The sequence below is a fragment of the Larimichthys crocea genome, chromosome XX (assembly GCF_000972845.2).
Source record: "Larimichthys crocea isolate SSNF chromosome XX, L_crocea_2.0, whole genome shotgun sequence".
NCBI lineage: Eukaryota > Metazoa > Chordata > Actinopteri > Sciaenidae > Larimichthys > Larimichthys crocea.
In genome coordinates this window covers 9,640,423-9,657,198 of record NC_040030.1, presented here as the reverse complement: position 1 = coordinate 9,657,198, position 16,776 = coordinate 9,640,423, and the positions used below count along the sequence as shown (strand labels likewise).

The 16,776-nt window shown below is 40.2% G+C and overlaps 1 protein-coding gene across 9 annotated transcripts in view; it reads right to left on the bottom strand.

The window, feature by feature from the left end:
* LOC104934965 (ELKS/Rab6-interacting/CAST family member 1) overlaps positions 1 to 16,776 on the bottom strand; it is a 120,332-nt gene that overhangs the window by 46,265 nt on the left and 57,291 nt on the right. For all 9 annotated transcript variants that reach the window (XR_003464317.1, XR_003464318.1, XR_003464319.1 and 6 more), the window contains 2 exons: positions 14,519 to 14,650; positions 7,606 to 7,766 (listed from right to left, as the gene is read on the bottom strand). Coding sequence is in view for 6 of the 9 variants with exons in the window: in XM_027291944.1 (XP_027147745.1) it covers positions 7,606 to 7,766; positions 14,519 to 14,650 (293 nt within the window). In the remaining 3 variants the exon portion in view is untranslated. The remainder of the gene's footprint in view (positions 1 to 7,605; positions 7,767 to 14,518; positions 14,651 to 16,776) is intronic.

The window sequence follows — 16,776 nt, the reverse complement described above, 5'->3', positions numbered from 1 at the left end:
GGAAGATAAAACAAAGAACAGAGCAGCAAAGGTGAAATAAATTGAATTTATAGTGTTCACCTTGAGGCATCAGCCAAGGCTCTCGCTGCAGGAGGCTGAAGACAGCGCAGCAACTTGGTGTTTCTGCAGACTTTCTTTATAGTCTAATAGTGCATGTGGTGCAAAACTGTGTTTGTGTGTAAACAGACTCACTGCTTCATTTTGCTATTCTTTTGGGCTTATAGAAGATCCCGTTCCAGTGAATCCAAATAGATTTTGGCATTGCTGGAAGTTTTACCCAGAACATTTCAGTGAATCATAACACATCACCTGATTTGTCACAGCCTGAGGCAGCCTCCCCCACGCAGGGAACGCTGCTAAAATATCATGTTTTATTTCCCCACCAAAGCAAACACAAGTAATGTGACTCACTTTGTTGCCTGTTGCTGGAATCATTGACCATTTGCACTGGCGAAAGAAATAAAATGTCAAAAGTGCATCGCCACCCTTGTTTTTCTACAGCAGAGAGTCTTTTCATTGTGACGCCTCTGTGTTTTCTTTTGTAATGAATGGCCTTCATAAAGGTTACAATCTCCATAACAACCCTGCAAATAAACAGAAATCAGTCTCTCGCTGTTTTATGTTTGAGAACATTTGCTGCAAAAGATGAATTCTGATTTTAATGCTCATAAAAATCCTATATGCAATAATTCTTGCCTGGTAAAAATAATGACCTATAAATTAGTCGACAATTTTGTGCATATGTTGTGAAAGGACACTGCATGAATGCAAGGGAGGAGAACATAACGTAATTGGTTATACATTCAGTATATAAATGTAGTCTGAAAGATTGATGGATGAACGGAAGGAACGAGGGAGACGGAGATGGAGGAAATATAATTTCTTCGGGTATCACGCAGTTTTGTTGGCGCAACTAAGTTGTTGTTGGACAGCTGTCTTTCTCCTCTTCTCATTTTTGCTTTCCCTTCTTTTCTCTCCACCATAAAAACATTTCTGCCTCTGTTCTTTCATTTTATTATCCTCCTACTGCCCCTCCCCCGCCAAACGAGATTTATAAGTCTCGCCCTGACCTTTTTACTCGTTTTACTTCTCCTTGTTTTGTGTTTTCTGCTCTCCTGTCCATCTTTTTACCTCCTCTCATCTGTTATTTTTTCCTCTCATCTTCCAGATTATTCTGATATCAAATCCAAACTGTCAGCGATATTCACACTAATTCAATTGACTATTTAGAAATCGAGAAATATTTGCTGTCACACATTCTAAATTAATTTACACGCATGTTTTTGGATGTGGGTGCCTTGACAAGTATAACACATAAAGAATGTTTTTAAACTGAAGCACAGAAATCATTTCTTTATTTTTGCTTTGTCACATGATATCCATGCAAGACCTAAAACTGATATATTTTGTCTACTTTTCAAAGACAACTTCTATAGTGGACCTATGAATCTGCAATGTTATGAGTCAAATATAAAATGATCCAAACCACAACCATGGCTGTAAACCCTGTTTAATGTTTGATCCTGAGGGACTCCATCTTTCAGACCAAGGCGCCAAACTACTGTTTGAGAAAAGTCTCTACTAATTCAATCACTATGGATGCAATATCACAATAAATCATGTGCGAAAGGACGTGTTTTCCATAATTGTGAGAGAGGAATGTGAGGAAATTTGTTGAATTTCTTGGGCGTGTTCTTGCCCTGAGCCGAATCTCTCAGGCAAAGCAAATGACATGGTTGAAAACTGCTGTTTGAGCAAAGCTGCTGTGAATTCACTGGAGAGAAAAGAGGAGAGATGGTTGCATATATTTACAGTAAACTGTGAGATTCCAACTGTTACAGATGTTTAATTGCAGTGTGGGTGACAAGATGTGTTTTAATCACATTGAGCCACATAAGTGGTAACATTTTTCAAAGTAATCATCACGGCAAATTAGGGAAAAAAGTTGCAAAAAGCTGAAATTATCCTTTTTTTATAACCTACCCTTAAACAGGGAGGAGTTTTTCTTCATCCAAATCGAAGGTCTAAGGATTGATGGTCTTGTATGCAGTACAGATTTCTAAAAACTAAACAAAATCTTTTGTATGTGAGTCTTACATTAATCAAGTCTTGTCGGACATGGACTGTATCGTAAGTTACACCTCAAAATTCCATATACCTGTACCACAGAGACATGCAGGTGTGTGTGAAACAGCAGTACAGTGAAGTAGAGATGTGTGTTAACTGTCAGTAAAGCAGAACAGTGAAGAGCAAGATAGGTTTTAATTCATCCAGATTGGGATTTCAGGCCTGACACCCCACTGTTACACACACACCGTCAGCACATTCCTACAGCTGGCTGTGACACACACACACATACACAGACACACACACACACAGACACCTGCATACTTCAAACTGTACATACGACACACAAGCCCACAAGCACACATGAGACTGGGAAGAAAACGAGTGTGTGCATATTTAGTGTATATCGCAAAGAAAATATGTCTGTGTGTTTTACGAGTGTGTGCATACGTGTGAAGGTCGCTGCAGATGATTTATCAGTGGGAAAAAAAAACGCATGTTGGAGCCCTGCAGGGCAGATGTGTGCATCTGTGTGTAGTTCTATTTGTGTATTTTCTATCTCTCTATTAGTGTGCATTAACATGTATGCATGTCATTAATATGTATTTGCATGTTTGTGGATGTTGCATGTGGTTTTATGTGCATAATATACATGCAAATGTGTGTTTTTTTTTTTTACCAAAGATATATATTCTATTGTGTTCATCCAACACACGCACAAACACCCACACACACACTAACAATATACATCAGGGACTGAAAGTTAGCATAGTGTTGGAGTAAAGAAGATATATACGACCAGATGGTGAAAACTTTGGCACAAAGACAGATAGATGCTCATACAGCTATGTTACAGTGTGTGTGTGTGTGTGTGTGTGTGTGTGTGTGTGTGTGTGAAGTAATAATAGAAGGAAAAGGAAGAAACGAGAGAAGGTGAGAAAGCGAGACAGATTGTCGTATTCCATCTGTAGCTGGTGTATATTTCTGCATGGGAGTTGAGAGTGTGTGCATGTGTGTTAATATATTCAATGTCTGTCCCAGAAACCTCTGCAACATGCCGTATCATATATCAGGTCTTACTGTAACATTAAAACCTTACACCGAAGTAAAACTGGGCAACAAATCAGACATCAAACCCGGAGGAGTTACGACAGCCTGTGTGTACAGAGACAGTTTCATGTGCATTACACCAAGATATATGGACACACAGGACGCAGCCACCTTAAACTTCTCATGTTTTACATGTGGGAGAAAGCCAGAAACAAATGACGTATTTGCTGACCAAACCCTAATGTCTTGTGAAAAATATGAGCAATGGCGTAATGGACATAACTCACAGCAGGACAGCTAGCAGCTACCTGAAACATCTAAACTTTCCACTGAGAGGGAACAGGCACAAAAATACACAATATCCCAAATATGTGGAAGGAATATCTAACTGCATCCTGAAAAATATCATATATTATGCAAAGGCAGAGCATGAAAATGTTGTATTTTTCAGTAAGTTGTCAAATAATGACATATAAATGCAACACTTCTTCATAAACACATGTAGGTAATTCATAGGAGCCTTTAAAGGAAGAATTTCCAGTGTGTTCTGGCTGAGAAAACTGGTACTTTTGATAGTAGAGTACAGGTGGAAACAATAGAAAAAGCAAGTGATATGGAAGTGCCGATGCTGACCGCTGTGTGAAACAATCAATAAATAATATCTTAAAAACAATCAATATTGATGGGCTAGAAATATTGTTTGACCACAGAAAGGGAAAAGGAATAACATTCTCTTCTGTAAGGCTCCTGCCAGAGATTTTACGACTTAAACTGAAGGAAAAAAGGGCGTTTATTTACTTGGTAATGTACTAATATGTGATACAAATGTAATGTACAACCCTGATTCCGAATAAAAAGCTTGGACACTGTAAAAGGTAAATAAAAAAACCTAAGAAGTGGCTTGGCCGCACTCTTACTACGAAGCTGTGCTGCGCATGCAGAATGTGGCTTGGCATTTTCTTCCTGAAATAAGCAAGGCACCCCTGAGAAAGACTGGATGTCTGAATGGAGGAAAAGGTTGCTCCAAAACCTGTATGTACCTTTCAGCATTAATGGTGGCTTCACAGTTGTGCAAGTTATACATGCCACAGGCATTAACACCCCCCCGATACCTTCACAGATGCTGGCTTTTGAACTTTGCGCTGGTAACAATCTGGATGGTTCTATTCATTTTTAGGCCGAAGGACTAAACGTCCACGATTTCCAAAAGCAATCATAAATGTGGACTCGTAAACCACAACATAATTTTCCACTTTCTGTCAGTCCATCTCAGATGAGCTCAGGCCCAGAGCAGTCAGCAGCATTTCTGGATGTTGTTGATATATGGGTTTCGCTTTGCATCGCTCTGCGATTTGAGTCTTAATTTGGATTTATGCATGCATCGACAAACTGTGTTTACGGTTTTCTGAAGTGTAGTAATACTCATACATGCAGTGCTGCCTGAGCGATTGAAGGTCACGGGCATTCAATGTTCAGTGTCTCAGAATCAGGGTTGTAACATCCGGGGTGCAAAGGTGCCTCCTGAAAAAGTGATTCGTGGAGACACTGTAGTATTAAAATTTACCAAATTCTGAGGTTACACAACTTCTTTTGGAGTTGGTGCGTTCGGGACTTAACCTCATGTTCAACAGAAAAGGTCAAATAAATAATTTGCAGTCACATACTGAATGTATTAGTCATAGATATTTGTCTCATGATGGAACATATAAAGTGCAGTCATGTATCTGGCAGCAGAGTTTAGATTTGGTCTCTGTACAGTTAGTATGATCTGTGTATGGAAACACAGCACAGTTCAGATTTGGGACAAAGTGGTGACTTATAGTGATGTTAACCACAACTAAACCACATAATTTGCCTTTGGGACAGTGGAGTTAAATGATAGCGCAGATTGAAATGCCCACTGGAGACTCTTAAATCTAATCATGCACGTTTGTAGGGTGCTTTGTGTGTATGTATGTGTGAGTTTGTTTTTATTGTGCATCTACAGTACATGGAGTAAAGATGCATGTGCGTGTGTCTATTCGTGAGTGCCTGTTCATAAATCTTCATCATGGTGGCTGTGTTTTCTTAAAAGCAACACTGGACAAGTCAGACGTCAATAAATCAATCGTAGCATGCTTGCACACGCGCACACTCCCACATGCATATTCACGTACGAAAATAAGGCCCGCATTCTGAAGCGGTGATGCTTGTTATAATCACATGGGTCGTTAGCACGGCGATAAAATGGCCAATAACTTGCTCACCTGGCCTGTGAATGGACATGCTGCTGGACACACACACACTCTCTCTGTCTCTCGCTCTCTCAAAAACAAAGAAATGCAAAGCTGGTAGAAAACGCAGAGGACACAGCGCAGCAAAATTAAATCACAGCGCATGCCCTCATTCTCCCATAATGCCACAGTAAAAGATAGTCCCACAGCGTGTTTAAACAGGCAGGACATGCTAACACGGACATTATCCTTGGCTTCTATTTCAGCCCAAAGCGTCGTTCCACTAAATTAGCCCTTGTTGTAAGGTCTCAGTGAGGATGTAAAACAGCAGAAAATACAGGGAATCGTCGGACTGCTGGACTCCTCTCAGCTGCATTTAAAGTGCAAACCCATCTATTAAAATTACATTAAATTTACACCGAGTTACAGTGTGTGCATGAGTGTGTGCGGGTTCCTGTGTATGTAATCAATCACATGAAGAGCCAGACAGCAGTACATGGTTATTGCATTAACACACTACTTATTTCTATTGCTTTAAAGTGCAGAGAGAAAGGGAGAGGAGATAAAAGAGGGAGAGGAGAAAGTAAGAGGAGAGAGAGAGTTGATGAGGTGTCGGGTAAAGATCATGTCAATGTGACCGCCGACTACCTTCCTGGAACACTGAAGCAACATGGGAAACTACTGGAGATATCATAAGAGTTGCTAATTTCAGGCAAAGTGTTGAAGGTCGTGTCTGAGTTTTAGAAATGAGAGCAACCAACGACTGATTATGAAACGTTATACTGTAAACACTGTAAGTGAAGGTCAAACTCTACCAGAGAATAAACACTATGTAGAATTTGTTGTCAAACACATGCACATTATAATGTTGAGAGTTTGCTAAAAAGCTTCATATTTTATTTTTAGCTGTGGAAAGCAATGTCAGTCTGAAGGTCCACCACTTTGGTCCAGACAGAAATATCTCAACAGCTATTAGATGTATTGCCATGACTCTGTGCAGAGATTCATCATTCCCACACGATGATCCGACTGATTTTGATGATCCCCCGACTTCCTCTTCCACCACAAGACTGACATTTTTATTATCTACTGAAATATCTTAATGAATATCGGATGGCTTGCCATTAAATTTCTTACTCATTCATGTTCCCCTTTAGGATGAATTACAATAACTTGCTAAACTAAGATGACAACCAGGGTTAACATTACCTGCTAAACATTAAGCATTTTGCTCAAAACACCACAGTAAAAGTACAAACTTACAGCAATGCTAACAGAGCCCTTGATTTGTAGTCTTGCTTTTATATCACTGTGAAACATTTGATTGTGTGTTCAAATGTAAAGCCTTGATCATATTTCGGTACGGACATGGATGGAGACAGCTGTTGACTTGCATGTGAACAGTGCATGCAGCGTTTCCCTACATCTTTCAATTCTGTGTACACAGATATGTTCCACACAAATGTCCTATAAAACATGACAGAAGAAGAGCACCCATGGTCTGTCCGATTAAGTCAAGAAAAGAATATACACTTCACAAAACAAGCCTTGGTTCTCTAGCACGTGCAGCTGTCACACTTGTAGTGCATAAAGTCTGCGTGCTCACAAATTCTGGAGGACCAGTGTACTGTATCGTTGACCTGGAGTAACAATCTCTCACTAGAACCACAGGGCCAAGAAAAACTGAATACAGTTTCATTATGTCCATAAAACTCTCTCCTGTAGCATCATCCCCTTCTACAGTGCCTGTCCAACTCGATGTGTTCCAAACACTCATATTTTTGAAATAATAAAAAAAAAGAATGTATTTCTTCAGTATTCCTTTGAGAAAAAAAAAAAAAAAAAAATCAGTGACTATCCACAGCATTTAGGAGTGCTGCAATTTCACGTCATTTCAATTTCACAATTTTTTATTGATACTTTCAGGGGGAACAAATAAAATTCCATTTGAGTGGAATATTGCAAAACTTGAGCATGTAAAACAAAAACTATGCACGGCCTCAGATTACTGTGGATAAGAGGCAGAATATGTTTTGCTGTGACTTGGGTGAATGAACTCATTAAAAGACATAATGAGTGCGTATAGATCCGCACAAAAGGAAATGGATTTAGCGAGACAAATATGTAGGCAGACTGACAAAAGGGCATTTTCTACAGTGTGTTTGTGTCTTGGCAAATTTCCAACCCAGTTTACATCATTCGATGTTAATGTTCAGCTGGTTTACATATTAACATAAATAAAAGTAATAAAATATGTGTGTTTCTGTATTCTTACTTCATCTCCAGGACCTCCTCCAGGTGCTTCCGCCTCTCAGCCCGCAGAGCGGTCAGGTGACCTTCCTTCTCGGCCAGTGAGAGTTGAGTTGATGACAGCTTGGCTTTCATCACCTCCAGTTCCTGTTTCACCTTCTCCATGGCAACCAGCAGGTCCTCGACCTGTCACACACACACACACACACACACACACACACACACACACACACACACACACACACACACACACGTACTGTAAGACATTTATTCTTCTTCTATTTTCTGTTTTTATGGCTACTACCTTTTTTATTTTTTATTTTGCCTCAATGTGATATTTTGTTTATTTTTTTACTTCAAATTTTTCATTCATTTTTGTTTTCCACTGTTGTCTTGATCTTTCCCTCTGTCTGAGAATCAGCTACTGTGCTTTTAAAATATAATTCAGAAATTTCACTGTTTTTACATGAAATGCTCAACATCAAACAAATCATTTTTCATCTCTGTGTTTTTCGTTTCTCTCTTTATGTTGGTTCTCCTTCTCGTCTCTGAAATATATTTTATCTAAGTCTCTCTTGGGGTGTATATCAGTTTGTCAGTTTAATGTCTGTGAGGTCCAAGTGTCAAGGTCACTGTATTTCTCATGGTGGGACAATCTGGCTTGCCTCCTCACACAAACAAACATACATCGAACAGATGTACCCACAGAAAGACAGCAGCACACACTTGCATGTTTTCTCTTTGGATAGTTCCACTGTTTTCTAGTTATATACTACCAGTGTCTAGTGGTAGAAAGAAAGAAAGGAGAGCAAGAACATCAAGCAAAAGACAGAAGAAAAAAAGAGTACCTGAGAGAGAGAAAGCCACACAGATATACAGTCGTCCCTCGCTATATCGCGGTTCACTTTTCGCGGACTCGTTTCGCAGATTTTTTTAGTGTCATTTTGTATGCTTTTTTTTACAGCGTACTGCACAGTATGAACGCGCATTGTGTTCTGCGTCCTAAATTGGCTAAGGGAGAACCGCACATGTGTTCTGCGTCCTGATTAACTAAGGGAGTACTGTACAAAATGCGTGTAAAAAGGTGTATAAAAGTGTGTGGTTAGGGGTTTTACGGCCTTAAAACATGTATAATAATTGTAAAACTTACTTCGCGGATTTCGTTTATTGCGGGTTATTTTTAGAACGTATCCCCCGCGATAAACGAGAGACCACTGTATTCATTTCCTCTAAAAAAAAATAAATAGCATCAGCAGAAATCAAAAAGTAAAGAAACCCTGAGGATGAGCTGAATCTGAAAGCAGAGAGAAGTCTAAACCTAGACAAAAAAGAGATGGAAAAAAGATGGAGAATGACAAAGGAGAGGACAGAAACAATAATATAATAATAACAATTATTATTGATTGCTGGTAAAAGACTGCGTACATGAATGAATGAATGAATGAATGGTCTGATATGGAAGAAGTAACTTTTTGTACATGTTCCATGAAAGCTGCACCAGTCTACAAGGATGGAAAGTAACTAAATACTGTACTTAAGTACAATTTTGAGGTGCTTGAGTCCTTACAATGAATAATCTTACTTTCTAACAATAATATGTCAATAGAAGTCAACTGTTTCTTTAATTTTCAGGAATAATGTGACATTTTTCTTAATTCTAAGTAGCTTGATCGGTACATAGTTATTCTTTTTTCTTTTAAGATCTGCATACTCATTTCTGAAACTGCTGAAATAATAGACCTGAATAGCTAGACTAGACTTTTTTTGTCTTAACTTGTCAAAAAGACTTAAGACTCAATAATTAAACGTCATTTTTTGCAGCCACAATATGATTTGAGACCTGTTCTAAATAATGAGTACTATGTTTTGCTGGACTTTCATTCTATTTTTACTTCAGCAAAAAATCTGAGCACCTTTTTTACTGCTGTCAGTTTTGTAGCCAACACGTAAAGCATACCAGAGGCAGTAAGAGGAGAATTTGTGTTCAACTACCCATCATGCTGTTAAATAAAAATGTGTGAAGAACAATAAAACTTAATGGTGAAGACATGAATGGACGATGATACAGGATAGTGAGTGAGGATTTGTGATGATTGTTTACCTTTGACCACCTAAAGCCGGTTGTGGTGAACTCATGCATTGGAATGTGAGAGAGCTGCATACAAAAAGAGCAGAGAGAGAAAGAAAGATGGGATGGGATGGGATGGGAGAGAGAAAACAGAGAAAGGGAAAGGAATGACAGCAGTGGGGGAGGAGAAGAAAGGGAGACAAAATGGGGGCAAGAGAGAGTATGAGTCAGAAATAAAAGCAAGGAAAGGAAAGGGGAAAGAGCAAAGGTAGAGAGGAGGGAAAAAGGGACAAAAAGGACAAGCAGGGTGAAGGAGGGAGGAATCAAAGGAGAGTGGAAGAGAGAAACAGGCCACAAACAAAGGTAATTAGAAGAAGAAAGGAGGGAGATAAGATTAAAACAACATGCATGCAGGAAGGAAAAACAGAGAAAAAGGAGAGGAGAAAGAAAGAACTTGTAAAAATTCTCAAGTGAAAAGATAAAGTGCACAGCAAAAGGGGAGAGAGAGAAAACAAAGGAAACAATGCTAAGCACGTGAAATAGACTGAAATAAAAAGATAAAGTACAGGCAAAATACTGAGCAGTCAGAAATACAGGCAGCATTAAAAATACAATTCAGAGAGGAGAGGAGACGAGACGAGACGAGACAAGAGAGAGGAGAGGAGAGGAGAGGAGAGGAGAGGCGGAGGAGAGGAGAGGAGACGAGACGAGACAAGACGAGACAAGAGAGAGGAGAGGAGAGAGAGGAGAGGAGAGGAGTAAAGTGGGGGAGAGATGAGAGTAAAATATGGACAGAGAGGAGTAAAGGAGGAGAGGTGGTGAGAGAATAGGAAAGGAAAGAAGAGAGAATAAGAAGAGGAGAGGAGAGAAGGAAATGAGTAATGGAGGTGACAGATGAGAGTAAAATGAGGACTGAGGAATGAAGACATAGGAGGCAAAGGAAGAGAGGAAGACCTTTGGCCGACATCAGAGATGTAGAGATTGAAGGATGGAGGGATGCAGGGAGGGGTGAGGAGTGACAAGGCCCGGCTGGAAAAGAAAGAAAGAGCTGGAGGAGGAGGACATCAACCCCTTCAGTCGTCTAAGTGTGTGTGTGTTTGTGTGTGGGTGTGTGTTTGTGCAGCAATAACTTTATTTTAAGATGAAGAAAGGACGGAGAAGGGGCACTGAGTTCAAGAATTAAAATTGTCTGGTTAATAAAAGACGGAAAAGCTGGAGAAGAGAACGTCTGTCTTTAGTTTGGTCTCTGAAGAGACAGATGGAGTGTGTCACACTGTTGACTCATTTCTCTGTCACACAGATGCGCGCACACACACACACACACACACACACACACATGCGCGCACACACACACACTCATCACAAAACACACACACACACACACACACCTTTTTTCACATACAGTAGTGACTCATGTCTAGCAGAAAACTTTAGTATATTTTCATGTGGTCTTGGTCAACCATCCATGGGACAGTCCCTTACACACACACACACACACACACACACACACACACACACACACACACACACACACACACACGCATGTTGTCAATATACGGCTGCATACTTAAGGTGTGTGTGTGTGTCTACTAATTTGTAGTCAGGGTGTGCGTGTGTGTAAATGTGCCTGGTTTGGCTGCATTTGCATGTGTGTGTGTGCCAACATTATAATAAGCAATGTGTGCGCCTTTGAACAGGCCGTCCTCATTAGGGAAGGAAATTGTCTCTCCCTCTGTCATCATTTTATAAATCATTATGTGAAAGGTTAATTGCAGTGACGCAGTTGTAAAACGGGAACACAAAAATATTTATTTACAATTTACTCATGTATTTAGAGACACGTTTCCAGTTAGAAAACTAAAGTCGCGTCCATCTGGCTCCTGCTGAATGCAATGTTGTGCTGCGCCGGTGCACTGTTTAAATAGCAGTTAGCACTTCTTTCCGCCATGTTTATGTGTGGGTGTGTGTGTATGTGTGTGTTGGGAGGAATATGTGTATGTATGTTGTGTATTACCATACTGTCTGTGAGCACCACATGCACACACGTGCATGTGTGTCTGTGCTGAAAGGCTGAGTTAGTGTTGTTGATGTTGGGTGAGGACTGCATTGAGTGTTTGGCTGCCGTCTCCACTCGTTCACCACACGCTGACGTTTCTACTCCTTCCTTCTTCACTGAAGCATTTTAACACGGGGACGCTCTCCAGCACCCTGTCCTGTTCTAAATGGTCTCAGTTCTGTCTAATTAAAGCTGCCACTTGTAGCATTTTGAAGCATTTCAATACGTCGCTGCCAAATTAAAGGTGATAGGTTGGGACAATCACAGTACACAAATTAAATCAGTCAACTCCAGGAAGATAAACATGTTGGAAGCGATTTTTTCCCCAATCTTTCCATAACTTGTTCCAATCAACCCAAAGCCTTAGGCCTGATGGCTCTGACAGAGGACCCAAAACTACTGTATCACCTTTTTTAAACAAGAAAAAAAAACACACAGGAATGAAACTAGAAACTAAAAGTCCCTTTGGTGTAAACTTGTTTGTATTCTCACTAAATCTGAAGAACCATGAAGATTAGGCAAATTAGTCTGATAATGGATTAAAAAATGATGGCAACATTTACACAGACTACATATTATTTTCTTTGTAGTTACTGTGAATATAATGAAGACTCTAAACTCCAGAACATTCCTGAGTGTTTCATGGTTATTTATTTCTGTATAAATAGCAAATAAAGTTTCATTTCTCTTGTTCACTCGATTTGTTCACCCTATCACCATTCCCTCTTTTGTCCACTTGTGCTCATTTACATACACTTTGCCTCTTTATCTTGCTTTTTTTAAGCCAAATTACATACCTTTGTGGCAGCCAGTGCTTGTTGTTATCTATGAGAATTAAGCTGCACACAAACTGCACAGAGCCTTATGGCCCTTTCACAAAACTGGATCACCGGTGTGTTTCTGAAAATCCTGAACTGTTCAACCCAAGTACATGCTTGTATTGCAACCCCAGGAGGAAAGCTCTGACTTGGAAACACGTTTCCAACCAAGGAGACATATAAGATGTGTTTTAACAACTTACTAGAAAGGCTAGTGCTAGTGTAAGCTTTCCAGCATGGGACAAATGAATCTTTGTTGCTGGTAATATCACTCCCCTGTCCCCTGCGACTGTGCGTGGAAGCAAATGGCATTGTGTCCGAACGGGCAAGAATTGTGTTTGATAAACAAACTCTGCAATGTCTAAATGCAGTTTAGGTTCCTAGATTTCTAAAATGGTTTCCTGCCCCCAGAAAAATTGGAAACAAATTTCAGCAAATGCTGCAAAACAACATATGTTTGCGTTTAGGAAACAAAAGCTGTCTAGTGGCTGTTGTAGTTATCATTTTTATCCATCAGTAGCAAAGGAAATCAAGTGACACAGAGCTACAAAGTCTGCAAACAGAAGAGGTCAGGGTGGTTGGATATATCAACAAAACAAAAAAATGTTTGTTTCCTGATTCCTATCACCATGGCCACAATTGTTTTCCAGCCATTCTCCTGGACAATTTGGTCAGCTTGCAGGAGATATGTGTGATTCTGTGTTACATATTCTACATAAACATATTCTGTACCTGCTTGTTCATCAACTTCACAGAGACAAATATCCGCATCCAAAATGCTATTTCTGTTTGGTTGCATCATCAGATCAAGAAAAATCCAAGCATCGTGTCATGTGTGTAAGTCTAAACATCTTTTCCTGTAGTACTTTGCATCTTTGAAACTTCAGGATCTTGGCTAGAATTTCAAAGGTTCTGTGATTTTGAATGAGTTTGAGCCTAATTTTACATGGCAATAACAAGCAATTTGCCCTCGCCTGTCCATCTTACTTCCATCGACTTGTCTTTGCTTCTGGTTTGTCTTTCTTCTATTACATTTGTCTATCTAGATCTTATTCTGCTGTGTGTTCCACTGATTAACATTAACCATGTAAGAGGGTGTCAGCAGTAAAACGTATGTTTGCATGCCTGTCTTTATGTGTCTGTCCAGAAGCAGCCTGGTAAGTAAAGGCCAGAGAGGACGGCCAACATTTAGAGGCAGTAATAACAATGGAGTCCAGCCGTTTTGCCAACAGCTACAACGACCCATGTTTTTTCTGCGCAGTTTTCGTCTCTACAGCCCACGCTGTTTTTTCCCACTTGTCAAAACTCATCCAGGCTCTGAGGAACATTTCCCATCTCTATGGCCTCGTTAAGTCACTGGTACCAAGGGAAACGACACACTCCCACTGGTCTGAGGTTGAATCCACTGAACCCTTCCCTTCTGAGGCTCGCTTAATGCCACTATGAGCTTTCCTACTGTCTCAATATAGATAAAAGAGATTACAAATTAGAGTGGTCGGCTTGCGCTCCGTTTAAGAAGAAGCTGTTTGTATGTTGCTGGCTAAAGCGGACAAAATACAAGCTGTTCTTTAAATAGGGATGTATTTACCTCTCGTCCAAATGAGGAGTGACTGGACAAACACACACACACACACACACACACACACACACACACACACACATAGAGCCACACCTGAATGAGCTCAGTTGGCACAGGGCATGTGTGTTGCTGCTGCCATTAGCCACTATTGGCACAGCAATGTTTAGCTATGTCAAAAAGAGTTTTTATGTTGACCTAAAGATGTTTGTCTATGTGTGTTTTCGTGTGCGTCTGTCTAAATGTCTCACAAAGACAGAAAAATGAAGGAAATCCTCTGAAGTGAGGACATTTGTGTAAATAAATGGCTGATAGGGGTTGAGTTTTGAGGAAAGGTTTGGGTCACACAATTTACTGCCTGGGGGTAAGGATTCATCTTAGACGTGCAGTATGTGTATTTGCTGCAGGGAGAGACAGTACCTGTTTCTCGGACTGTGTGCGAGCCTGCTCCTCCTGGGCTAGCACCACCTCCCTCTCCGCCGTGATCTGAACGCTCTCCCTCAGCGCCTCCTCCAGCTCCTCAATGCGTTCTTCCTTCTGGCGTAGGGTGTCCTACAGAGTGAGAGTATGCAATGTAAAGAGAGCACAAACTGTTGGACGATTATTTAGGAACAACACTCAAAAGTCTGTGAGTAATTTGCCAGTTAGCATTTATACACATTAAGTATAGCTAAATGATGGGAACGCGAATATCCAAGATTTGTACCAGTCCATCAAAAAGTTGTGGAGATAAAACATGGTGGCGCCAGAGGAAAATATCAGGGGATCAATAAAGTCAATAGGCTTCATGTGTGTCTGTACAAAATATAATTTCCAATAGTTTTTGATATATTTCAGTCTGGACCAAAGTGAAGAACATCCATCCCTTGAGCTGCTAACATGGCTAAAAATACCAGACATTTGAAGGTTCCTGCTTCTCAGTCAGGATTTATTTGCTTGACATCATTGCAGCTTGATTATCTTTGGATCTAGCTATTTAGGCCTGGGATGTTGTGATGACCACTTTCTTACATTTTAATAGATCAGACATAATTCTTAAATGCAGCACTAGAGAGTTGTAATAAACAGTATCATAATATATTACTGGGAGTTTTCTAGTCCTGGGTCATTAAATGGTTTCCAAAAATATTATTTTAGGCATGCTTTTAATCAAAATGTACACTAGCCAGAAAATCAATTGATATACTCATATACAGTACAAAACTTTCCTTGATCTAACATCTTTCATATCTGACAGACTGTGTATCACATCAGTTTCCCTGTCACATTCTGCTAAACATGTCCCCAGAGTGAAAACTTTGGACACTCCTCATTCCAGTTTGCTGCTCCCAGTGACTGAAGTAAGCTGCAAACGATTCGCAAATTAGATAATCTGATCTCCATCTGCCTCTGAGGAGTCTCAGGAATTCCCAATCACACATTAAGCTGTTCCTGAGTAAAATCACTACATGAACTCTCCCCTGAATTCCCATAAAGAACCATGTGTCCCCTTGCCTGGCAACTGACTTTCCTGGATAAATTAGAGCTGAATGAATAACTGATGGAGACAGAGCAGGAGGCAGAGGATGAGACATTACAGTGGCCATGAACAAACCTCGAGGACATCTCCAACATATGTGCTGCAAATGTGAATCCTGTTCCAAATCCAACATTACTTGGTGTCTAACTATGCAGACTGCAATGCATTTTAATTGGATTAAATCTTCTTATTGTATTGAATTAGATTTATGGTCTGAATTATACTCACATTCCATTTACAGCCTTCAGTGCTGGTTAAACTATGCAGAATGGCTTACAATTGACACACACTAGTTATGGTTGTAACCACTGCGGTCTCATAAGTCTGAGTGAGTCACATAGCCATCAGCTCATCTCCTAACCGCACACAACTTCCAAAAGTCCTTAAACCAAAAATCAATCATAGCTAGAGGGAACATACGTTTTTTTGCACAAACAGACACACATAGAGTACAGTACACACACACACACACACACACACACACACACATGCAGAAAGAGTGTTTTCATCTGCCTCTAATCAGAGAGACCACTGAGGTTAACGATTACTGGAAGAGAAGAGGGAGGAGGAAGAGGAGGACAGACGAGGAAATAAAGAAAAAAAAAAGAAGAAAAGAAAGTCCGGGAAAGTTTAAGGAAAATTAAGGGCGAAAAAGAAATTAAAGGCAGAAGTGTGGAGGTAAAAGAAAACAAGAAATATAAAGAAAAAAAAGCCACACATGGTTGTTCATCTCGTGGTCACTCGACACCTCAGCAGACAATTAGGAGATGCTCTCACACCACAGGAAGTATTTTGAAACCCACAGCATTCACTACATAGTTTAGTGTGTGGGTCCCTTGAGTCTCCTCTAATCACCTCTCCTCCTCACCTCCTTTCTCCCCTTCACTTCTATGACCATTTTCCTCCTCTCCATCTTCCATCTGCTCTCCCTGTCAATCATCCTCGTCCCTGAGCGAGCGCTGCATTGTATGTGTGTGTGTGTGTGTATGTGTATGTGTGTGACAGCGAGTGTGTTTGACATTGCCTCAGGCTGCTCCCTGTCACAATTGTCACGTTATGATGAAGCATTGTTGTGATAGCAGACAATATTCAAGGTAGGACAGAGAGAAGGAGAGAAACTTTTTCTGTCTCACACGCCACCACCTCATCACCCTCCTTT